This window comes from Juglans regia, chromosome 3, assembly GCF_001411555.2.
Source record: "Juglans regia cultivar Chandler chromosome 3, Walnut 2.0, whole genome shotgun sequence".
Taxonomy (NCBI): domain Eukaryota; kingdom Viridiplantae; phylum Streptophyta; class Magnoliopsida; order Fagales; family Juglandaceae; genus Juglans; species Juglans regia.
In genome coordinates this window covers 9410246-9435531 of record NC_049903.1, presented here as the reverse complement: position 1 = coordinate 9435531, position 25286 = coordinate 9410246, and the positions used below count along the sequence as shown (strand labels likewise).

General features: G+C 33.8%; 4 protein-coding genes across 5 annotated transcripts; 2 read left to right on the top strand and 2 right to left on the bottom strand.

Moving 5' to 3' along the window:
- Positions 1–648: 648 nt before the first annotated feature.
- On the bottom strand, positions 649–1437 carry LOC108980987 (non-specific lipid-transfer protein 1-like). Its single transcript, XM_018952056.2, has 2 exons — positions 1046–1437; positions 649–806 (listed from the first exon to the last, which is right to left on the bottom strand). Exons 1-2 carry the CDS (start codon positions 1390–1392, stop codon positions 800–802), a joined length of 354 nt encoding a protein of 117 aa, XP_018807601.2. The 5' UTR covers positions 1393–1437; the 3' UTR covers positions 649–799.
- Positions 1438–3745: 2308 nt separating this feature from the next.
- Positions 3746–6336, top strand: LOC108980986 (RPM1-interacting protein 4-like). Of its 2 annotated transcripts, XR_001994485.2 has the most exons (5): positions 3746–3921; positions 4254–4685; positions 4808–5008; positions 5100–5186; positions 6290–6336. XR_001994485.2 is itself a non-coding variant. In XM_018952055.1 (4 exons), the coding sequence occupies exons 1-4, from the start codon at positions 3916–3918 to the stop codon at positions 5133–5135; spliced, it is 675 nt and encodes a 224-aa protein (XP_018807600.1). In that variant the 5' UTR covers positions 3746–3915; the 3' UTR covers positions 5136–5344. The 2 variants fall into 2 exon arrangements, 1 of the variants encoding a protein (XP_018807600.1); XM_018952055.1 differs by lacking the exon at positions 6290–6336 and having other exon boundaries at positions 5100–5344.
- Positions 6337–7921: 1585 nt separating this feature from the next.
- Positions 7922–14402, top strand: LOC108980984 (EH domain-containing protein 1-like). Its single transcript, XM_018952054.2, has 16 exons — positions 7922–8160; positions 8247–8326; positions 8938–9006; positions 9078–9135; positions 9777–9832; positions 9918–9960; positions 10045–10106; positions 10726–10839; positions 11035–11137; positions 11242–11291; positions 11985–12113; positions 12240–12491; positions 12609–12688; positions 13466–13592; positions 13804–13947; positions 14019–14402. Exons 1-16 carry the CDS (start codon positions 8076–8078, stop codon positions 14202–14204), a joined length of 1638 nt encoding a protein of 545 aa, XP_018807599.2. The 5' UTR covers positions 7922–8075; the 3' UTR covers positions 14205–14402.
- Positions 14403–15743: 1341 nt separating this feature from the next.
- On the bottom strand, positions 15744–20050 carry LOC108980988 (uncharacterized membrane protein At1g16860-like). The gene is made up of 4 exons (XM_018952057.2): positions 19187–20050; positions 16912–17067; positions 16605–16816; positions 15744–16449 (listed from the first exon to the last, which is right to left on the bottom strand). The coding sequence occupies exons 1-4, from the start codon at positions 19940–19942 to the stop codon at positions 16257–16259; spliced, it is 1317 nt and encodes a 438-aa protein (XP_018807602.1). The 5' UTR covers positions 19943–20050; the 3' UTR covers positions 15744–16256.
- Between the last annotated feature and the right edge of the window lie 5236 nt (positions 20051–25286).

Below are 25286 nucleotides of genomic sequence, written 5' to 3'. Positions count from 1 at the left end.
AGGTATGTCTTTTTTGCATTTGATCATTTCATTTCTTACTCTATGTTCGTGCAGATTTTATTTTGTAGGTTGTTATTTTGAAGGTTTTTTTGGAGGCATTTGTATAGTGGTTGAGTTTATTTGGTTTTTTTAGGCTTGGGTTTTGGTTTTATTATAATATTTGTAGCCCCTAGGCCTAGGGTTGTAACCACGGTTTTCCTCCGCCATAAGTGAGGGTTGATCAATAAAATTTGGGACGGAGTCACAAATGGACATGTGACCTTCAGCTCTTCTTAAAAAAAATAAAAAATAAAAAGTATTTTGGCCTTGAACATTGAGCACACGATATTAACCTAACGAAAATCCATGAACAGTAAAAGTAAACATGATTTTAAGAAGCTAATTAATTAAAGGTGCTATCCTTTTTGCCCCCATGCATTTAATTAAACAAAAATGGTTCTTAATTGTCAACATGAATGGTAAAAGCTTGTTTAGATTTGTACGACATCTCCAAGAGCATTAGTACTGCATGAGTCTGCAGATATATATGGAGGTTAACCTCTAAAGTTGAGTAATTAATTGGGCCAGATCAGAGCGTTCATGTAAAGAAACTAGGAATCGTTATATAATTCGTTTAATTAATCTTTTCATGCATATTTATAATATAAGAACATAGCCAAAAAGAGTCGACGTCCTTCGATATATTAATGTTTACAACCCAATATTTGGCTATATATATATATATATATATATATTGCTCTATCTATGCATGTTCCCCAATCTTTATTTCATGTTATCTGATCCGCTCCTTATGGAATCATCATAATCTGCAAATTCAAAAAAAAAAAAAAAAGATATTAGTTGATCAGAAGATTCATCAAGCAAAAAAAGATAGTTTCACATGCAGCAAACATACCCAATATTAATTTATATGTAGTAGCTAGCTCATGATGAATCACTATTTTTTGGTCAAACCGTAAGCATGAAACAAGTAGCTAGAAATGCACATGCGTGCTCAAACACAGGCAGAAATGCGCAGTCAGAGATAGGGAGAGAAATAAATTACTTGTCGCAATCCACATCGGATCTAATCGGAACCGGAGTTTTGACGTTGCAGAGTTCGGGAAGTTGTTCAGCCCTATCAGGCAAAATACCACCCTGGCCTATAACATTTTTGAAACAGACACACAGAGCCTTGCGATCTGCGGAGGTCGTAGCCTTATTTAGCACATCTTGTGCGCCTTGGCAGCAGCCAGCGTTGGGTGGCGGTGGGCTAAAACCCGTCAAGAACGCAAAGCAAGGCATCAAAGATTTCAGTGCATCCTGGCATAGATCGGCTCTTGCAGTAGTTGCGCTTAGGATCAACAGCATCATCATCAACCCAAAGGCCATTAGATTTGTCTTCCTCTCCATTATTCTCTTTTGGATTAAAGACTAATGCTTAGCTACAGATATGAATTTGTTTTGATGCATTGTATAGGTACAAGCTTACTGCTCTATTTATAGATCAGGAGTTGTAATGTGCTATTACTAACCTTAGTTAATGACTTTCATTAAAGTAGTGGACCTGGATTTTCATAAATACATCCTGAGAGAGAAAGGAAGAAAGCTAATTATTATGTTATTCAATAATTAAGAACAAAACTACAAAATAAGTAATTTCTACCTTCCATATTTAAATATATAACGTACATCTTGAACCATGAGCAAGTAAAAGTTCAATACCAAAGTTGCCCTTCAGCCTTTTATGATTTTTGAATTTTGTTGGTTCCATATTTTAAATTTATCAGTTTAGTTCGATTCGGTTCGATTCTTTTCTTTTTTGAAAAAGAAAAAATATATGGAATACCCCACATTTAAGAAAAAAAAAAAGAAAAAAAAAGAAACAACCAAGTGTACGTGCATCTAGTTATTAGTGTCCATTTTTCATATTATATATATTTGTGAATCTTATTGTTAAGCCAGCAAACACGTACGGAAAGGAAAAGCCAAAAACACAAGGATGCTTTTGGAAATTTATGCGGAATAATGACGTTGTATATGCTAATTATAAATGTCATTAATTCTTAAGAACTCTATTTGTTGAATCGCATAAATGTATCTCACTAATTAACTTACATTAGGAATGCCAAGTTAAATCATAAATGTATCTCAATTACTTATAATTTTACTTATAAGATTTATTCTGTTAGTTTTCTTTTAAAATAAGATTTTGAATTTTAAATTTCGTGATTTTAAACATATTAATAACTGACATATAAAGAAATAATTTTTTTTTTAATTTTTCTTAAGTACATATAGCATTTTCCATTTTAAGAATGAGATATACCTAGTTTAAGAGAATAAAGTGAAATAAAGATATAGCCTTAATAATTATTATAAAATTATTCATACAAGAAATGCATGGTTTTCCCTTGACTATAATGGAAATGGTAATATTGATTTTTTTTTTTTTTTGTATGTTAGAGATAATACCAAATCAAAAATTTAAATTAATTATTTTCCAGACTTGATTTTTATAAATATCAAATCAAGAGATTTGGTTTCCATAATTATAAAATCAAGAGATTTGGTTTCCATAATAATCAAATCAAGAGATTTTATTTTCATATTGATTAAGATAATTTACTCGATCTCATCTCCATTTAATTTTTCTCTAAATAGAGACTGATACTTTGTATTCAATCATAATAGAAAATATAGTAATGATGTCGCATTCAAGGTCTTCTCTCATTCTCTTTTTTGTTAGGTTGTTTATTAACTCAAACTATTCTTTTTGGTCTTTTTGAGCATTGTTTAAAACTCCAAACCCATTTTTAAACTTTTATTTTTGGTCTTATAGTTGACCAAGGTTATATTTAACCTATTTTTGGCTCAATCTTTCGGCCTATTGCTATTCCTATATTGGCCTTGGCCCATTATCGATCATAGTTTCAAATCTGATGTTTCGATTGCCGGTCACTTTTATCACTTCATCACCATTAATACTATTTTTATCATCTCATAGGCAATCAAGCAACGAATATGAAAACTACACTTAAATCTCAAATTCAAAATTTTAAAATTATCCACCTTGAGTTTAGGAGATGTTAGAGATAATATTAAATCAAAACAAAAATTTGAATTGTTATTTTATTTTATATGAGAATTTGAGAAAGTTATAATGATTAGATAAGATGAGTTGAGAAGTTTCCTGAAAACAAATTAACAATATTTTATTGATCAAATTTTAACTTTAATCTCAACTCATCTATCTACGAAAACAAACGAGGCCAAGTTTGGATCTTGACTTTATACTTTATCTATTTAATTAAATATTTTGTGTTAGACAAAACTTAAAATTTTGAAACAAGTTGCGATTTCACAATATATTAACATGGTGGTACTCTCAATGTATTAATATTGATTCCTTAAAGTAAGAGTTTAGTGAAAGTTGTATATTATTACAAAATAAAAAGTTTACGCGCTTGTACAGTCATAGTAGCCCTATTACTAGGAATATATGTATTAAATTCATATGATCCTGATACATAAAATACAATACGTAATGATCATGATCAAGGCCAATTACAAACAATTTTGTTTTAGTGGGAATTAATACAGACAAGAAAGAGAATCTTTCGGAGAGGACGATAAGAAGCCGAGTCCATCCAATCAAGGGAGAATTTGCATATGTGAATTTTAGAACTAAAAAAACGAAATAATAGTATAGTGATGGCCGGTTTGAGATGGTTTTTATATTGGGCTGTGGAACATTGTAGTCATCGGCTTCTTTTGTATAAAAAAAGTCCAGATCATCCTCGGGATATCCTTGGGTCAACACAAGTGATGATCTTAATGGTCTCGAGAGAACTGTAATCCTTGTTCTTCATGTTCGTCAAAGCAGATTTTTGTCCAAAAAGTCAGAAACTGCAAGATTAACCAGACAGATTGTTAATGGCAGTGAGTCATCATGTACTTCTTTGTATCGATCGATATTGGTCTTATTATACGTACTTGTTAATCTTCTCATCATTAGCCATTAATATCTAGAGATCTAACTTAGACATATATATATATATATATATATATAATTTGCTGTACACTTTCTAGCTAGTTTTGTTTCTGTTGACAGATTGTTCACGAGATGTGAAAATTCTTGTTTTCATGAACTTTGGTAAACCGATTTGATTCAATGTTGGAGTTGGATTTCCTTTCCTTCTTTTGATGCAGAACTATTAATCTTGTTAAAAACCATCGTTATTGCTTAAAAAAAATGACTTTGGCTGCTGCAGCAACACTCACGCGTCCCAAAATTTGGCAACTGGGAAAGTGGCGATATAGCATACACAGCCTACTTCGAAAATGTAAGAAAAGAGAGAACTGGGGTACTGAGAATGAACCCAAATGATCCAGAGGAGAATCCAGAGGCATTCGTGAATGCAGATTACAGTATAGTTCAGGCTCCTCTACATGTCAACTCCAGAAAGTCGATTATTTCTCCTGTAGAGAACAATCATGTTGTGGCCGGAAAAGTAAGGCATCGTGGGAACCATAGGAGCCACCTTACATCAGAATCTGGCAGCGATAGAAGCAACTCTGATTCTTCACTTATGCAGCATAGCCACCGACGTGACAAATCTGACAAGAAAAAGAGTTCTCTGGCAGAGGGAATTAGTAACTCATCATCCGGCCATAGCAGACACCCCACTCGGAGCGATCCCCCTGTAAGTCTTCTCTTCCAAAAATAATATCCCATATCCAAAAATGTGCTTTTTTTATTACTGATTAGTGATTGATGTGTGGAAATTGATATTGAGAATTATATGGGTCGGGTTGAACATGACAGCATCATAGAGAAGCATCCGTACCCAAGTTTGGGGCTTGGGATGAAGCAGACCCTTCATCAGGAGATGGATTCACAGTCATATTCAACAAAGTAAAGGAGGAAAAACAAATTGCATCTTCCCATTACCCAGTTAATGTGCCACAACAACCGAGCTATCATTCCAATACTCAAAGACGGGGGCGTTCTTCCTCTAGATCAAAGGTATATATAATTCAGTTTATTTTGTCCTAATTACTTATGACTATATACATATATATAGCATAACAATCCTTATGGTACCATGTATATGCAGATATCTTGCTGTCTGTTTTCATGCGGAAGAGAGTGATTTACAATTTCACATGGCTTTACTTTTGCTTTTCACTTGCTCCTCTAAAAGGTGACCAGAAAATGATTGTTGGCTTTGCTATTATCCTCAAAGTTTTTACTGAGGGTTACACTATTAAACACTGTTTTTTTTATGAGTCTATATTAAACTTGATACTGCAGATCAGTTAATTTCTTATTAATGTTTCTGGGAATTTCCTGATCTTTATGTTAAAGAGCATTGGGGTAGTTGATATTCAGGATGCACCATCCCTTCAAGGTGTTTAATTATAAGTTGCAGAACCCCTTTTTTTTTTTTTTAATTTGTCTTTTCGTCTTTTTTATTTTATTTTATAACAGCAAATACTTCATTCAAATTTCATAATAAAGAGTATGCATACAAATAGGTCCAATTACATAGCAACATCTAACAAGATTCTAAAAAGAAGAAAATCTCGACATTGGTACCACTAGTGTACAATATCATCTATAATTCTAGCATGTCTTGCAAGCAAATGGGTTGCCGAGTAATGCTACATACAGTCGTGGAGTCCGTAAATGCCGTGCAGTCACTTTGAAAAAGAGTAGAGTCCACTATTAAAAAATTAATTTATTTTTACGTGGGTCTCATATTTATTCACTTTTTTCAAAATAACTGTACGGCGTTTGCACACTCACGACTACAAGTATCATTACTCTATTTATATTAGTATCACCATTTGTAACGTCTCCAGTTACCTGCAATTTCTTATCTTGATTGCAGATAATTAATCGAACACTCTTCCTGCCTCATGCACTCCTATCCGAATTATCCACGATTTGAATAGAAATTGTAGGGAACCCACATATCATTTTCAAAGAGTTTGAATTTAGTATCCAACAACTTCAATTGAGACTAGAAATCATTTTTAAAGTGTCAATGAATGACACTCTTCCTACTTTTTTTTTTTTTTCTCTAATCAAGAATGCATTATATTATAAATGGAAATACTTGAATACAAGAGAGTTCAAGGTGGATCATTTTTACTATCAATAAAAATAAAACATCTAATAAGATTATTCAGGGATATGCTCTTAAAAACTAAGTTCGTTACTGCTCATTGTGTAACTGAACATGATCGATAAATTTTTACTAATTTTTATATCTGATTTTGACGAAAGATTTGTTGAATACAGGAGATATTTGCTAGTACAGAGTCGAATCTGTGTTTTCAATGACATCAATGACTGAACGAGAATCACCTTCAATTAGTGCTTGGAGTTGATGTTTTTCGAATGTCATATTTGAAGAGTCATTAAAACGTAACTCTTCTTTTTATTTTTCCGCCTTGTTAGCATTTAGTAGCATTTGTCAAAACAATGTGTCTCTTGGGGAATAAACCACTGATCGAGTTTTCTAATAAACTACTGCATAGATGAGGAATAGTAACAAAATTGTGGGAAATTATGCAACTTTAAGGATGTAACTATGAAATAAATCAAATGACCTTGTTAAACACTTATGTTGAAATGAGATGAGATTTTTTTTTTAAAGTTGAATAAAATATTATTTTTTAATATTATTTTTATTTTAAGATTTTAAAAAATTAAATTATTTATTATATTTTGTATGAAAATTTAAAAAAATTATAATAATTATATAAATAAAATTCAATGAGATAATTTAATTTTGTGTAATCAATCTGTCCGCTCTTATTTACGCACCAATATGAGTTTCTTTTCACGGTAGCCTGTGTTAGAGTATTAGTATTGGCATATGCAAAATCATATTTGCATAATATGACCCTAAAATCCTTCACATTGGCTTATGCATATCTAAATATTTAGCTACCTATGAACAGTGCTTATCCAAATTTGGATAACCACTATTCACCATACAAATCATATTTTAATTATTATTTCTCTCTCCTCCCACTCTCTATCTCACAATCCTTTCATTTTCTCTCTCCTTTAACAACACAACAAACATTCACTTGTACATTCATTTTATTATTATAATATATTATATATATATTTCATTTTATTATATTTTTAATATAATATATAAAAAAATTATATTTTTTATTATTACATTTGTATTATTAATGTCAAATGTATGTAGTGGATGCTAATTGTAAAATATATATAAAAAAATTAATTTTAGCAAAAAATGAATAATAATAAAATAATAATATTTTATTATTATTATGTCTCAAATATGCATAAACCAATATAAAAATTTTACTTGAATGGTAAAATAGATATATAAAAAAAGTGATTTTACATATACATAATGCTCTTACTACGATCTGATATCATGCAAAATATAACCTTTTCCGTAAAATAATGTGACGTGAAATAATTTTAAAAATAAAATAAAACCAATATGGGAAATTTCCTTTCCTTTTTTCCTCCATCAAATCAAATCATGACGCCACGTTTTGAACACTCTCCATCCGCAATTATGCATTGAGGGGGACATTATCACATGGCTCTAACTGTACTGGAGAGAAATCGTCTATAAAGACAATTTTATAAATATTTGATGGAAAATTATATTCTTAAGTGTAAACAACATACACAATAAAGTATTTTTATAATATGATTTTATCTGATTTTTTTTTTTTAAATTTAAATATTACAAATTATATGATTTTTCTTCTGTGTGTACAAATAAGATTTATAGTTTATTTTAAAATCATATTTAAAAGAAAATTATTGATCGTGTTGTGCCAAAAAGCCTACAGATTAAGCGGTTGTAGGACAGCCTTAAAAACGGCACCGCATCAACAGATTCAACACGCAATTGAAATTCGCCAAAGCGCCAAAACTGCTACGAGAAAAAGGTTAAAAAAACCAGTCAAAATTACCAGGAACATCATTCCATTTCCCTCCCTGCCTCTCACTCTCTTCGATTCCCCCTTTCAAAATTTCAAACTCCCAAGCCGAGCGAGTTTCTTGCCTTGCTTGGTTCTAGATCAAAATGGAGATCGCATCGGTGCCGTTCGGTTCTTGCACCAAAGAGCACCAGAAGATCTACCAGGAATGGTTCAACCTTGCCGATTCAGGTACCTTTATTCTCTCTTGTCTTTTATTGTCAAACTCATCCTTTTGTATTAATCACCGAAGCATTTGCCACTATTCTTTCCTCCAGATGGAGATGCCCGTATTACCGGAAATGATGCCACTAAGTTCTTCGCGATGTCGAAGCTATCCCGGCCGGAACTCAAACAGGTCTCCCACTTTTCACCGTCTTTTTTGAGTTTTTGGATTTTACTTATCTATATCTATATAGGTTTGTAAATTTCTTTTATTGGACTTTAGGAGGTTCGATTACCATTTACCGTTCGTGTATCCAAACTTCCAGTTCCATTATAGTAAGTGACGGATTAATCCGTACATCTGTTGTGGTGGAGTTAATTTTATGTTCGCCGTGATTCAGTTGAGTGGATTTATCTTCTATTATTAGAAGTTTCCTTGTTTAGATGAGATTGGTTCTCCCTACATGGCTAAACCGACATCACATTGTAATTTATCCTATCTTGATTGCTTCTATCGAGTTTCCAACTAAATAAGGAAAAGCATTTAGAGAGTTTTTTTTTACTTGTTTCGGTCCTTGTAGTTTGTATTTTAGGAGACTTATTTTGCTTGTGTTTGTTATTCTATTTTTAATTTCTTCTATTACTCCCATCATGAGTGGTTTCTGGAGATATATGAAGTACTCAAGTGTTCTAACTGTCCCTATGCATTTTTATGGGTTTATGTTGACTTTACTATTTTGTCAATCTGAGTGGAAATCATTGTTCAGAACTCACGTATTTTTTTTTCCCTATTTGTTTTTAAAGGTTTGGGCAATTGCAGATTCAAAACGACAAGGGTTTTTAGGTTTTACAGAGTTCATCACTGCAATGCAGGTTGAATATTGTACATTTTCTTGCAGATTTTATCTAAACCTTAACTGATATCTAATTTTTGTAAAGTACAGCTGGTTTCCCTGGCACAAGCAGGACATGAATTAACCCCAGATCTCATTAAAACTGCAGGCAAGTTGAATAATATTTTTCATGCTGGCTTTGCTATTTTTCACACAATGGCAATGGGAAAGTTGCTTTAGAGCATCTTGACTAGAGTTTTTCCCTATTGAGATCAATTATCGATTTCGAAATTGGGTTTATACCTTGCATTTATGTTAGTTAACGGAGGAGTTGTGCATATGGACCCGATGAACCGGGCATCATAAACCTCACTTCTTCATATATCTTGAATTAAACTTACATTAGCAAGGTGCCAAGTTGTTGGACCTTAAACTGTGGGAATCATTAAATTTGTAAGCATTTTCTAAAGCATCAACTTACTTATAAATGTTCGAAACTAATTTACATACTAAGCTTCTTGTACACCCCAGCCTTACACAGACCAAAACTTTAAAGATATGTTAAGAAAATACTGAAACATTTGGAAAACATCCCTCTCTAGATCATTTATTTGTAGCTTTAAGAATATTCATGTCATGTCATTCACATGTTGCTGCCTTTGCATCAACGACTTATGCTTTAAGCTTGATCCCTAGGCTGTTCCTTAGGAGCCCTGCTTGAATATTATGCTTCAAAGGCTATATAATCATTTTTTATCTTGTATTCTTGTTGTTCAAGTGAGGTTGACACATCTCCTTCAATTATTACAGAACACATTGAGAACATTAAACCTCCATTGATGGAAGGTTTGGATGGTTTAGTAGCTGTAAGCAGTCTTCCTTTCTTCCTTGGTACTTTATGGTTGAAACTATTAACGCCATTGATCCTTTTTCTTGTTCCTCTTTTCTCAGAAAACCAAGGCTTTGACGATAAATGACCACTCTGAAGTAAATGGTGCATAGATCTCCCAACCTATCAATGTTATGAGCGATTTTTTTAATTTGTCTCTTATTATGTGAGTTTACCACTGTGATGCAGGAAGTGTTCAACTTCATCCACCACCAGCAGCTCAATGGTTTGGTTCAAAATCAGCAAAGAAAGTAAGATTGGTCTTCGAGAGGATTTATGATTTTTGCTTAATCTTTTATTCTGTTTACTTTTCCTAGTGTTCTCCACACACCATATGAATGCTCAAGAGGCCTATGAAGATTCTCAGTTTCTCTCTATATACATACACGCACACGCGCACAATGATATTTTTATAACAACTCCTCAATTTAAGTATGAAATTAGTATAATAGATTTGTGAACTTATTTGGGCAAAGTGCTTGTAGTGCATGGACAAGATCTGAACAGAAAATGATCAAATATATTCTCGAGGCACTTATGTATTACTGAGGATATTTGTTTTCTGTGCATGTAATAATTTACCCTGAAACATTGATGAGTTCACCACTTGATGGCTACTTCATTTTTATTGTCTTTAGGCCAATGAATTTGTCGGAAGTTGATTATCCATACTTATGATGGTTAAGTTTCTTGTATTTACAATTTTTTTAGCTTATTTTTTAGAAAACTTGGTTTTATTTTTTGTTGAACTTTTGTTTTTCTTTTGGCAATATATTCTTGAACTATACAAAGTATGCTTGTTTATTATGGCAATGCCTTCCACTTTCCTTTTTAGCTAATGTGTTCCCTCCCTCATCCTCTCTTTCTCAGCTTCCTCCCAGTGCAGTTACATCTATTGTTGATGGCTTGAAGAGATTGTACATTGAAAAGCTAAAGCCATTGGAAGTTACATATCGTTTTAATGATTTTGTATCGCCCTTTATGGTGAGCAGGCTCAATTTTGTTTTAATTTTTATAACACTAGATTTATCCATTTTATTGGTTTAGTATAATCATCTTTTAAACTAGAGGTTGTGGTTTTGGGAATGGAGGTATTCTTGTTTTCCTAGCTCCCTATTGACTCTAGGTTTGAAAGCTAATGTAACTTTGAGGATTTATTTTTTGTTTGTACTTTTGCAGACTAACAGTGATTTTGATGCTAAACCCATGGTCATGCTTTTGGGTCAGTATTCAACAGGAAAGACAACATTTATAAAACATTTGCTTAGATGCAACTATCCAGGTTAGTTAAGTTCATTTATTGCTATGTGTTGATTCACATATTTCTACATGATTGGATCACAATGTTAAATGTCCTTGACATTTACACTCTTTCTCTTTGAATAGGAGCTCACATTGGTCCAGAGCCTACAACTGATAGATTTGTTGTTGTCATGGTATAATAAGTGATTCATTTTCTCTTGCTATTTATTAAGGCTTGTTAAGTTCATGTGGGATAAGGGAGTGTTCAAAAATGATTTGGTCATGATAGAAATTGCCATTGTAGCTTTCATGTAAGTAGCAAGTTGTTTCTAGGCATTTTTTTCTCACATACCAACCTTTTGTGATATTTCCATCTACATTGTTACATGAGACTGTAATAAATGAGTTTAACCTTATTTTTAAAGATCTTGCCATTGATCCAAAAGCCCTAGGACTATTGGATATTAATTTGGTTAAATCTTTAATTCTCAACATCATAACATTTCACCATGCTTCCGAATCCGACGTCCACGATGGCTTACTCTGTCGATACTGACCTAGTGGTAGCACTTTCTCTTTTGGTGGCTTTACTCATCTATCAGTATTCAATGACTTAACACTATGTCCATATATAGTATCAAGGCAATCCAGTTTATATGTTGCCCCCTTTGTGACTTGAACTCGTGGTGTGGTCCTTGTTCTGATACCAATTGTTAAAGAGTTAACCATTGATCCAAAAGCTCTAGGATTGTTGGATACTAATTTGGTTAAACTTTTAACCTTCAGCATCATAACACTTGTGTCTAGATTTTGTGCAAATATGCTTTATGCGCTATAAAAGGTAATTGATATTAATAGCAAATATCTCATTGTGTCCTTGAATTCAGTCTGGACCCGATGAAAGAAGCATCCCGGGGAATACCATAGCTGTTCATGCAGAGATGCCATTTAGTGGTTTGACAACTTTTGGTGGAGCATTCTTATCAAAATTTGAGTGTTCTCAAATGCCTCATCCTGTGAGTAAATAAATTACGATTCTTTACATAACTGCTATCTAAGTATTATTTATTTAAACATATATATTGTCAGTATCATCATCATCATCACTTGAACAAGCTAATCTTTCTCCCTTGTGCTTCTAGCTTTTAGACCAAATTACGTTTGTGGATACCCCTGGGGTTCTATCTGGAGAAAAGCAACGAACACAAAGGAGTTATGATTTCACTGGTGTCATATCATGGTTTGCAGCAAAATGTGATTTGATTCTTCTTCTGTTTGATCCCCATAAACTTGATATCAGTGATGAATTCAAGCGTGTAATTTCATCTCTACGTGGTCATGATGACAAGATACGTGTTGTTCTAAATAAAGCAGACCAAGTTGACACCCAACAAGTGAGATATATAGCTAGCCTTTTAATTTCTCATTTCTGTGTTCATATATTTACTTTTAGTGGGTATCTTTTGATGAATGTATCTGACCTACTTATCTGTTGATGTCATAATTTTTAGCTGATGAGAGTTTATGGAGCATTGATGTGGTCACTCGGGAAAGTTTTGAATACTCCAGAAGTTGTGCGTGTTTATATTGGGTAGGTCATTTCTTTCTTCTAGGTATTTTCAATTGAGTATCATGTTTTTAAACAAACAGACAAATCATTTTCTAAGAGTTTAATAGGTAATTTGGACATACCTATGTAAATTAATTATTTCATGCAGTTGAAAATGAGATTTAATGATTTTTATCTTGTTGATCCTATCAAATCTACTAGGCACATTTTTTTTCATTGATCTATGGTCATTGTTGAAAGGTTTTGAGCTTAAGGAATTCTCCACACAAGAATTGGTGAGGAGTTCGTTTGTATTTATAGATCTATTTTACATAGCATCAGTATCCTATTAGAATTGCATATCAATATCCTATTATTAATGCATATCGGTATCCTATCACAACTGTCTAACTCTCACTCATCACAAGTCTTATCCTGATCTTATCTTCTTGTCTTCTTCCTTATCTGTTTGAGTTTTGGTTCCATCTGAGTTCTCATACAACTCGATCTCTTCTATAATTGTAGAAAAATTCACTTTCATGGTCAAGCATGTTATTAAAAGAAATGGAATAATTTGTATCCATAGTTTCGTTGTACTTGTCGATTAAATATAAACATGTTCCATCGAAATGCAAATGGTGCCATCAATATACCAATGCTAAAGGAAAGCCTGGTTTTGTTCATCAAGTTTAAAGAGTTTTATCATGGTGTCATACTTCTAGACTTTCGATTTTAGATCAATGTCTTACATCCTGAATTAATGTCAATTCTTCCCCCCCTTTTTTATTTTTATTTTTATTTTTATTTTTTTTCTGGCAGCTCATTCAACGACAAGCCTGTTAATGAATCGGCTGTGGGTCCAATAGGCCGGGATCTTTTTGAGAAAGAACAAGATGATCTCCTTGCAGATTTAATTGATATCCCAAAGAAGGCTTGTGATCGTCGAGTATGCTCACCGTATTACCTTTTGCTTTAATAATTGGTCGTGCACACTGCACATGATATATCTATATATTTTCCGATTGACAGTGTACTTGGGCTTCACCTGTTTACTCGGATTCAATAAAATATTATTTTATCTGTTGAAAAATATATGCATATATGTATATTTTCAGATTTACATGCTATGCTAACTAGTCTGGTCGTCCATGTTGCAGATAAATGAATTTGTGAAAAGAGCAAGAGCTGCTAAGATTCACGCCTATATAATTAGTCACCTTAAAAAGGAGATGCCTGCCATGATGGGCAAAGCAAAGACCCAACAACGACTTATTGAGAATCTGCAAGATGAATTTGGAAAGGTTTGTCTCTCTGTCTGTCTCTGTCTCTCTTTCTACTGTGCATGTAACTTTATTTTGATTCTGCAAAACAGATCCAGAGGGAGTTCCATCTTCCCGCGGGTGACTTCCCAAATGTCGAGCACTTCAGAGAGATCTTGAATGGTTACAACATCGACAAATTCGAGAAATTGAAGCCTAAAATGATTCAAGCAGTAGATGATATGCTTGGATATGAAATCCCAGAGCTCTTGAAGAATTTCAGAAATCCTTACGAATGAAAACATTGCTAATTACATGAAACTATATAAGGTCCGGGTGATGATAGTTTCGCAACATGCTATGCTTAAGCTTTTGGAAATCAGGAGTGCTATTTTTCATGCTTCGATATGTGTTTTTAATTAGTACTTTTTGATAAACTTGATTGGGACGTGCAGCAATCCGCATTATTTCATCATAATTTAGCACCTTTGGTCTCATAAATTTTGTATATGCGCACTAGATTACTAGCAAAGGCAGCAGCAGCGTAAAAAATCTGTTAAAAGTTACCGGGTAATTTTATTGGAAAAATTATATTTCAGAGTAAATATCCGATCATCCTTGAACTTCAACAAGCCGGAGCGTAAAAATGAATTGCATCCGTCGTCGTCTCTTCTCGAAAACAGTTCATGGCTCCGTCAATTTTCGATATATAATATATTTTGTTAATTTATCGCTTTACGTTGAAATTTTTTACAGAAAACAGAAATAAAACTTTATAGGCCATCTGTTCTGGGTACTTGTATGAAGGTGTTATGAACCCAACTAAATTGGGCCGGGCTGTGTGATTCTCTTTCTCATTTTATCAAACATCTCGTGTAACTTAGTTTATTCATTATAGCAACCATCTTCCATCTCCATACCGCTTCCTTATTACGACATCATTTACAAGAGAGTTCGTAACAGAAGGGATAAAGAGATGGCAGGCACAGAGTGTTGCGGGTATTGCAGGTGAAGGAGATTGAGATGGTGTTTCATCTCATCTCATTTCATCTAATTTCAATTACAATTTAATTACTATTCATAAATTATCTCAACTTATCTTACTATCCAAGCAGCCAGACAAAAAGGTCTTTAACGTAACTGGTTTGCTTGGTGCTTCTCAAAACATGGTTGCGGATGCCAGCGTCGGATTATTCTGCTTATATAACCAGGAGAAACTCTTCCTCTTTTCTTTAAAAGAATAACAGGAGAGACTCTTATGGTAGGGTGAGGGATGCCTTCTCCCATTAACACATTGATTAGATTACGTGTTTTCAATTCAATGGGATAGTTTGACGGCAAGAACGATAAATTCACAGTTATGTATATATTTTGTTTTTCTCCTGATTTTCTTCTCAATAATTAATATTATAATGCCCATGCATTAGGTAGGGACCGCGTGAATGATGAAATGGATTCGAATTTCATCATCACCGTTTGCTGTATGCCACACAACTAATTATAAGCACAAGTACCTTTTGAATGACAATCACTTTGGCAACTCAAATTCCTGACTCGTCAGTAACGAAATTTACTCTAAAACGAAACCATGACTAGAGATATTTGAATTTGAAAACCTGAATCCAACGAAGGAAGCCAGAAGAAATACAATGCATCTACATTTTCTCTTTCATCATAGGTGTGATTCATACACTCGAGTACATGGAAAACATGTTTTTTTTTTTTTTTAATGTAATGAACAAATGGAAGAAGGAACACCTGTAAAAAGAGGTAATGAACTAGAATGGGGAACATTATTGTACATGTCATAAACATCAAGAATATGAACACTAACGGGATTTTCATAAACAACTCACACTATCAAATAAATACAAATTAAAATAATTAGATGATAAAACATACATAACTGATAATTCTAATTTCCGTGGTAGAACAACTGGGAGTAGCAAACATCTCAAACCACTCGAGGCAACTCAACCACTTATGTACATATCAGATTAGCAAAAACAATAATTTGCAGCTTCCTCGCAATACACCATCTTCTAGATGCTGCTGCCTTTTTTTTTTTTTTTGTTTTTTTGAATGGTAACAATATCTTCTAGCTTCTTGATAGCTTTGATCCTTTTTCCCTGTTATCGCATAAGCATCCTTAGGACATAAATTTCCAAGTAGAGTTGCATTGACTATGACAGGATCTTCAGCCTACTCTGCATCTTCTAGGGTAACCTTACATACACTTGAAATTTGGACAGGAAAGAAGTGTGTGGTCAGGCAAATTTGCATGTTTCCATCACTTTGCCCTTCCAATATTTACCAGTAACATAATCAAAACCTAAAGATACGCAAAATTTTTACACAGGAACCACATCGGCATTTTGATTTTCATCACATGTCAAAATTAGTCCTTCAACATAAGTTGGGAGAAGGCAACGGATCCACTGACAGCCTGTTGAGACAGGCTCTGCTGGTGGAACAATCATAAGTACATTTTCATGGCGCCGGACAACCCCCATCACACTGACAGTGCTCCCTTCTTTGATATATCTGATATACAAGAAACATACACTATGAAGCATACCGTCTGCAGATTCTATTACACCATTCTTAGAAAACACACACAAAGGCGATAAACCCACAAATATGACATTGAGAAGCATGGAATTAAAAAAAATACTCAAAAAAGAAAATAATTGGCATACCCTTCTTTGAGTCGCATTACACGATCATCACTAGAGAGGCTGCGATCAGCTAGCCATCGTAAAAAGCTCGGAGATAAGTCTTTGTTTTGCTTTGTTACATCAACTACAGTAGCTGGTTTGACAAATGGAGCAACCTTAGCCCCATAACCTGACTTTACTAGTGCTCTCAACCCAGATTGGAAGTCTGATATGTAAAAGTCAGCTACATATTTCTGTTCATTGAAAGTAACCAAATTATTATTGGCCAAAATTTGATCCTCAAACCATTATATAGAGTAGATCAATAAGAACAGTTCCCCAAACTAACCTCGGAATATCTAGATCCCCATGAAAAGCAACGATGTTTTGGATGTGCAGATTTTCCACCACATCCTTTATATTCATACAATTCTGTGGAAACATATACACACCTAGGTACCCTCTGGTACGATGACTCCAAAGGAATACTGCCACAGGTCACGACCTGCATGAAAGATAAATATGGCACATTACTTCTCAAGAAAATAGCAAGTATGGAAAAATGATACCTTTTTTCATAAGTATAGAAAAGTGAAACAGAAACCTATAAACAATCCTTTTTTCAACTATAGCTTTCCTCTCTCTCTCTCTCTCTCTCTCTTCCAAAATTATACCAATGTACTTATTAAATCAGACGTGAAATTGCACAAATATACAATTAAGAACTTCTACAACAAAAGAAATTCCAATTTTTTTTCTTTTTATAAGTACAAAAGAAATTCCAATTACAGCCTGTGCATTATGATGTAGGCTGATATATTTATCTTGAGCAAGTGGATGCTGCCCAAATCAGCTACTGATGATAAAGGCCACCAGTAATTACCAAAATTCCATCTAAAACCTCCAGTTATTTTTTATCCTTTCTCCAAGAATAATCCTCTAAACCAAAACTCCTATTAGGATTTTTTTTATTTATTTTTATTTTTTTATTATTATCAGTGACACCTATTAGGAACTTTTATTCAACTCACTGTAGTGCTTCCTCATAAATTGGTTACTTTTGATTTCCACATTATAGCAATTCCTTCAATCTTCCAAGTACTAACTAATCTATATGCTTTATTATGGGTCTAACACCAGATTTATAGATGAAGTCGAGATTTTTTTTTTTTTTATAACCGAGGGTGTCCGGGCCAGCTTGCCCGCACCTCGACTAATCCCACGGGGCTTAGCTGGTCCGGCCTTGGGTTTGCTCCCCAATGGTCACCAGTTCGAGTCCCCTTAGGGCCATTGGAGGTTTACTTGGTCATTAACTTCAGTTATTCTTTCCTCAAGTCTTTTTCTTTTTCACCACCAGCCCATCTAATTTCCAGGCCAACTAAAAACCAATATCAACCAGGAATTTGCCATATATATTCAAGACGAGAGTTGTAGAAGAATCCACAATGAAAGCCAAGAGGTCAGTCCTGCATATGACATAAAACGAAGAAAACGAATGCAAAGTTCAACGGTGAATCAGAGTTTAAAAGGAAGTTGGTTGTTCAACAACATATTCTACCAAGCAAAATTCAAAAGATTGCATCAGCTTGTCAACATTAAAGGCGAATGATGCCAACTTTCAAATGTATCAGCCTTATCATTTCACTGGTATAGATCCATTTACTAATCAGTCTACGGGAGCCTTTTAAGAAATTACAAAAGTTTAGGGGCCTTTATAGGCATCCAAATAGTTTATATGTGCTGTAGTAGTGAAAATATCAGGGTAGAATAAAATATTATCATCAGAGAACCCGTGTCCAAAGCGGGTTCTAGATCACTTGTGGCATTCTATATCCTTTAACCTCCAAAGAAGCAAGGCATGGTCCCTTGCAAATTCTAACAAGCACATGAAACCCAGAAATTATCCTTGAAGCTTTGCTTGCAGTACTCCATTTTTAACATGGACCCAAAACCATCAATAAGTTTCTAACTCAGTGCAAGTAAATGACTGACATCGAAATAATTGCATGGTTGCATATGCAATATCTACAACCCCGTTCACCTTCCTAATAATAATAATGGAACAGGACGACTCCCAAAAATAATAATAACAATAATAATTAAATAAGTAAGCAGATTATAATCTTCACCATATCCGAAATTTCAATCTCAACTGAACCTGCACGGGTCAGATCATAAAACTCGTCCAGATTCCAGTCCACCTATTACATATGACCCTTGGTGAAAAGGAAAAAAAAATGTCGATTTCTGTCCTAGTTCTCCGAGCCCCCCCCCCCCCCCCGCCGCCCAGCCAACTGTACTTTAATCATGACTAATAAATGAATATTAGAACAATTACCTAATCAAGTAAATCAACATTACGACAACGATGATTGATTCCTCTTTAAAACCTGTCGATTGAGTAATTAAAATCAAAACCATTATTATTTATTAAATATTTGAGATTTTACCATCCGGAAACTATAAACTGTCTATCCTAATTCGCTTTCATTGACAAAACCCCACCTAAAAAATACGAATACCTAATTTCACAAACTTCCATCCCATTCCATTCCGTTATTAAAGTATGGATATGGAGTATGTAAAAAGAAAGGGAAAGTGAATAGACACGGGGGAGAAATTACCCCAGTAACCTTGACGTACTGTCCGTCGACAGCACCTCTGAGCTCAGCGTCAGGGTACCTCCTCGCAAACCCTAGCAACCCTCTTCTTCTCCAAACCAAATTCCAAGTGACCACCACGAGCACCGCCGGCAGAACCACCCCTCCCACCGCCACCAGTACCACCGCCTTCTTCACTGCCACCATTAGGAACGCTCCTACCAGCAAGCCCATCGCCACCGCCACGACCACGACCCACACCGCTGCCTTCGGCACTGCCATCGAGCCCACCCGTCTCACCTTATCTGCCGCCAAGCTCGTTACGGACGGTCCGTACACCGCCTTCCCGGAAGACTCCATGTGAGCCGACGACCGCCTGCCCGTCGAAGATCCTAGGAGTGGGCCGGACCCAATGGGACCGGAGGTGATGAGCCCGGTGGGCGGGAGCGGCATCGGTCCCGACGATTTCTTCGGGATCGGACCAGAGTTGGTGTGCTTCGAGCTCAATGGGCCGGAGTTGGAACCGGATCGGACCGATCCGCTGTTGTGTTGAGAGGAGGAAGAGGGCCGTGATGACTTGGAGGGCGGTGGGGCGTTGGCTGAAGGATCGAGGACCTGGATGTCAAACATTTTTCCGAGTTCACCGGATTTCTTAACGTCACCGCCGGTGTAGGGCACGGCGCGTGAAGCCATTGTGGGCTGGCGCTCCTTGACCTGCTCCGGCCTCCCTGACACGTAGAGCCCATTGCTGAGCTGGTGTGACGAGATTCGACTACTCATTTCTCTGCAGAGAGAGCGAGACTGTGTGTGTGTGTGTGTGTACGTGCTGTGTAGTGTGAGAGTGTGTGCAGGTGTGGAGGAGGTGAATGGAGGTGAAGGTGGCCAAGTGGGGGAGTTATGGGTTTGCCGAGGATGAAATGGCGGAAATGAGAGTTACTTTTCTTGTATTGACGTGCGTATCCTTGTCTTGAAATGGCGGTACAGTGTCTGTTCCTGAGTGAGTTCACTCTCCAAGGCTGACGCGTGACACTCATTAGTCTTTTTTATTTTTTATTTTTCTCAGATCACACTCATTCGTCATTAGTCATTACTTAACTTTTTGTTACATTTTTTTTTTTTGGTTGCTCTCTTGTTTTACACTACTTTGGGATAATATAACTTTTATTAATGTTATGGTTATATATTAAATATAATACATTTTTTTTAATGATTATCCATACTTAATATTTTCTTACATTGTTAGTGGTATTATAAATAATAATATCCCCTAATTATTAACTTATTAATCTTCCTTTTTTTTTTATCAATGTTGAAGAAAAATAACATTTTTCCATTTGATTAATTAAGATTATAATTCAATAGAATGCAATTATAATTTACTTGTGTGCTAACACTATATATCTTGCTTCATACTAACAAGATCTATTTTTATATATTGAAACCCATTTTATAATATATAAAATGTGTTTTATAATACAACATATAACATCAAATTATATTAATTTTTAAATTTATTTTTACATGACTTATTTATAAATCAAATATCTCTCTTAATTAATTGACCATTTAGATATATATATATATATATAGGCGTGTGTGTGCGCGAGTGTAAAACTTATTTTCTTAGACCAAGTTTGGATCTTCAACTTATCTCAACTCATCATTATAATTTTTTCAAATTCCAATACAAAATATAATAAACAATTCAACATTTTCAAATATCAAAATAATAATAATATTAAAAAATAATATTCTAACAATATTTTATCATCTCAATTCAACTCAACTCAACTTACTTCAAAATTCAAACACACCCTTAAGCTAAAGATCTTGAGTACTGCAACATGAAAATATTTATTTTTAATAATAGTGTAAAGAGAAGAAAATTGATAATAAATATAATTATTACACACTTCTTTAAGCTTATAAAAAAAAATTGTCTTAATATATATAATATTTTAAAAAATACATATATAATCTAGTAGGAAGAAATAATTTTTTTAGCGAATACACTTTGGAAAAAAAAACTGCACGAAGCTATCTAACTTAAGATTATACAAATTATTTTCAAAGATTAATACGAAAAATCTTATCAATAGAAAGGAAAATGAAAGAATTGAAGGGAAATAAATAAAAAAAATGTTAAATATAATTATAAAGTGTTCAAATAACGTATATTTTTATTTTAAAATATAAATAACTATGAGATTTACATTAAGAAAAAGTTATTTTTTTGAGAATAAATTTTTATTTTTTAAATAAAATATATAGTATTTATAATTATATCTAATATTATTTAATTAAAAAAAAGAAGGTTAAGGGTAGATTTGAGGGATGAGATGAGAATTTTGTGTTTTATTTTAAAGTTTAAAATATTATGTTTTAATATTATTATTGTTCTGAGATTTAAAAATGTGTATTAAAATTTGAAAAAATTAAATTATTTATTAAATTTTATATAATAATTAAAAAAAAATATAATGTTAAGATAAAATAAAATAAAAATTTTATATTTTATTTTTATTATCAAACCTGCCCAAAGAAGGGAGGACTGAGAAGCAATGCATGGGAGCAAGAGCATCTAGTAAAAAATCCTTGTCGTCTTTCAAAAGCAGTTGTTCTTGTTCTCAATCATATGTCGCATCCATGGGACACAACGTAGATCTGATGTGGCCAGAAGATCTTCTGGGTTTTTGTAAATTTTCTGTTATTCTTTTTCTTTTTAACTCCAGATAGATCAACGGTTCAGGACAGAATCCAATCACACTCACCCCCTCTCTTAGGTGGCCACCGAATCATATGTGGAGGTAGCAGCGTCCAAATTCGGAGTTCCAACTGGGACCCAATCATTTGCCTCGGTAGATCTACAATCCTCATCATGGCCTGGAACATGGGACCTACTGTTTCCTAGAATCTAACGGTGTCAGTCGAATCGGTCGCGAGTTGTCAAAAAAACACATCCGTGGTTAAATTTCATAGAATTTGTGAAGTTCTGGAGGGTAATGTCGGGAAGTTTATGATTCTAGACGGTCGGCAGCGTTGAACACTCTCATATAGCTAGCCTAGCTATAGGGACGAATATATCCTCGCCGTCTAGAATCTAGATTTGTTTTTTTTAAATGCTTTTATTACGATAGTTGACTAAGTTGGCAAGTGAGATATTAATAAGCACGTGTTTATTTATTGGGCTATTATTAATATATCCACTCCCGTCCGTGTGTAAGAGCGCGGGAGTGAACTCTTGGTCCGTCCCTCCGCCCCCGCGTCCATTGTTAACTTGTTAGAAAGGAAAAAAAATCTTAAAAAAAAAATTCCACAACACAATATAATACATAATAATAAACAAAATACAAATCAACCGATTCGAACAGGAAATAACAAAAAAAAAATCCTAAACTACGAAAAAACTCACTAACGTCATATTGAGGAGGAGTCAAGGAAAAAGATGATGAGTAGTAGAGGATGGACTGTGAGAAACAGAGAGGACAGTAGCAACGTATTGGGTTAACCCCGACAATGGTGTTGTTTCGATGTTCATTTAATAAAAAGAATTTCATTACCAAAATGACCTAATTTCGATAACAAACATTTATATGTATGTATATGTGTATATATATATATGTGTTTTGGGTTAGGCCGGAGGCAGACCTGGGTCTAGCCCACCCCCTGATTCTCCTGCAAGGCAGGGCCCTACCCTCGCATGGACGAGCATGATTGCCTTCACAGCCTAAGCAAGGTCGAGGCAGTGGATGGTTGGGACTAGAGCCCCGCCGCCTTAACCCTATAAGCGTGAGCCTTGAATATACATTACATAAGTTTTAGAGTAGTGTTACATGTAATTATAATTTTATGTATATAACTTATTTTATTAATTTTACTTTTAAACTTAAATTTTAAATTTTATAATCTCCTGTTTATCAATAGTTGGCACATCAATAGGTATTATTATATAAGTAAAAATTATAAATATAAATAACAAATTTCTAAGTTTTAACCGATTGTGACACTAACATCCACATTTTATAACATACGATAAATGACAGTTTATTGAATAGAATTTCACATTATCTAAAAAAAAATTGCATTGACAATAATTTTAATGAACTCAATTAATATAAAATTAACCGTTTCTTTTGAAATATAAATCCATTTAGAATCAATACTTGGAGATTATATTATATAATCATTTAGACTTGTGAGTTTATAAGTAAGAAAATAAGATAACAACCAGTTTTTGTTACAATTGATTTATACGAGGTTATGTTATGCGCAGAATAATCCGGACACATGGACTTATAATTTGTTTTCATATTTAAGGGCACCGAATGAACTGGACATGGACTTATATTTTGTTTTAGCAACTATATGAAATGAGAAATATTTGGTCTATCTATAATACATTTTATAAGAATTTATATAACGTCACTACAAGAAAATTACTTATTTATAGTATAAATTATTTCATGCAAAAATAATTATTTCCTATTATAATGAATTTGTTTTCATCACAAATAATCATTATCGTCACAAATAATCCGTCATAAATGTACGTTTTTCTTGTAGTGCGTATTAGACTTCAAGTTTTGTGTAAGTTTACAATCTAACATCATACATTATAAAGTGATGTAAGTTTATAAATTTATTTTTATAAATTAAATCTAACACTTTAACTTTTTTAATAACTGATAGATATTTCAAAAAATATATATTATAAACTTTAAGAATAATTCTATATACAATCGTGAAATGCGTAAATGTCGCGTAATCATTTTAAAAAAGAGTGGGGTCTACTATTAAAAAATTAATTTTTTTTCATGTGAGTCTCATATTTTGTTCACTATTTTCAAAATAATTATGCAATAGTTGCACAATTCACGCTTGCATATATCTTTTTTCAAACTTTAAAAGGGTTATTGTGGCGGCAGACTTTACGATATATCGATAGTTGTTAACTTGTTATGTGATCTGAAAGCCTCCCCTTTTAAAAAGGATTCCTGCTTGCTTCCCTGTTGGTTTTGAATTTTAAAGTTAAGTTTGCTTGCTAGCTTTGCATCTTGGTTTTGTTCTCGAAGATAACAGGAGATAAAACTTCTTAACTGTCTTATCCACACACAAGTTTGTCATTTAATCAAGACCATCCATCATCCCAATCATCCTAACCAAACTTGTCTTTTAGCTCTTTTCCCAAGTGGGCATGGCATCATTCTCCTACAGGAAACTCAATTTGAAAGTAGTTGTTCTGTTCCCCCAAAGTGTCGAATCGAATCCTCTTATATATAATTTGATCAGCCATTTGAAATCATCATGTGTATGAAACCTTTTCATGTAAAATAACATATTAATACGATTTAATATCAACATGATTGGTCCACCAAAATCATGGCTAGCTTAATTAGGAGGTCTCATTCTACTTAGTTAGATGTCTTAAACAATCATCATCATAACTTCAGGTAAAAAAAGAAAAAAAAGAAAAGGGGTTGATACCCTATTAAGGAAACAGCTTTGACTTTATTAATAATTGGTTTTGAGTCCATCTAGAGAGTGTAATAGACTCAATTTTGAATTGCTTTTGAAACTTTCAATAAAAAGAAAAGGATAATCGCCCATCGCTTTCGGGTCTTTTTCCAAAAGCTGGGAAGGTGGAGGTTCGTGCATGCATGACCTTTTGTTTCTTTAATATAAAGTGTACGTTACTGTGTACATGCAGCAAAGGTCTTTGGTATGGTGCTCGGCACCTCTTGTATTTGTTTATAGACGGCCTTTTGCTCGGTATATTTATTGATAATGCTGTAAGTATTGGTACGTACTCCGCCATGGATGACCTCCATTATCGACAGTGTGTTTTACCTCCCAACAACACCGATTCGCTGATCAGTCTTTTATATATCAATTAATGTCAAGTTGCTTAGCACGCTTTGTTTGCAGTTTCAATTGATTTTGAAGGAGGAAGTTGACTTTAATTGACTTAATTATTTGGAGACACGATGTCATCAAATCCTGGCTGTAACATCGATACTATTAACCACTTTATGCTTTGAACTTTCTTCTTATCAAGATTTTTCATGGTATTAATGAGTCCCTTTAACAGCATGTGATAATTGTTGAAAATCATGAGAAGTGCTAG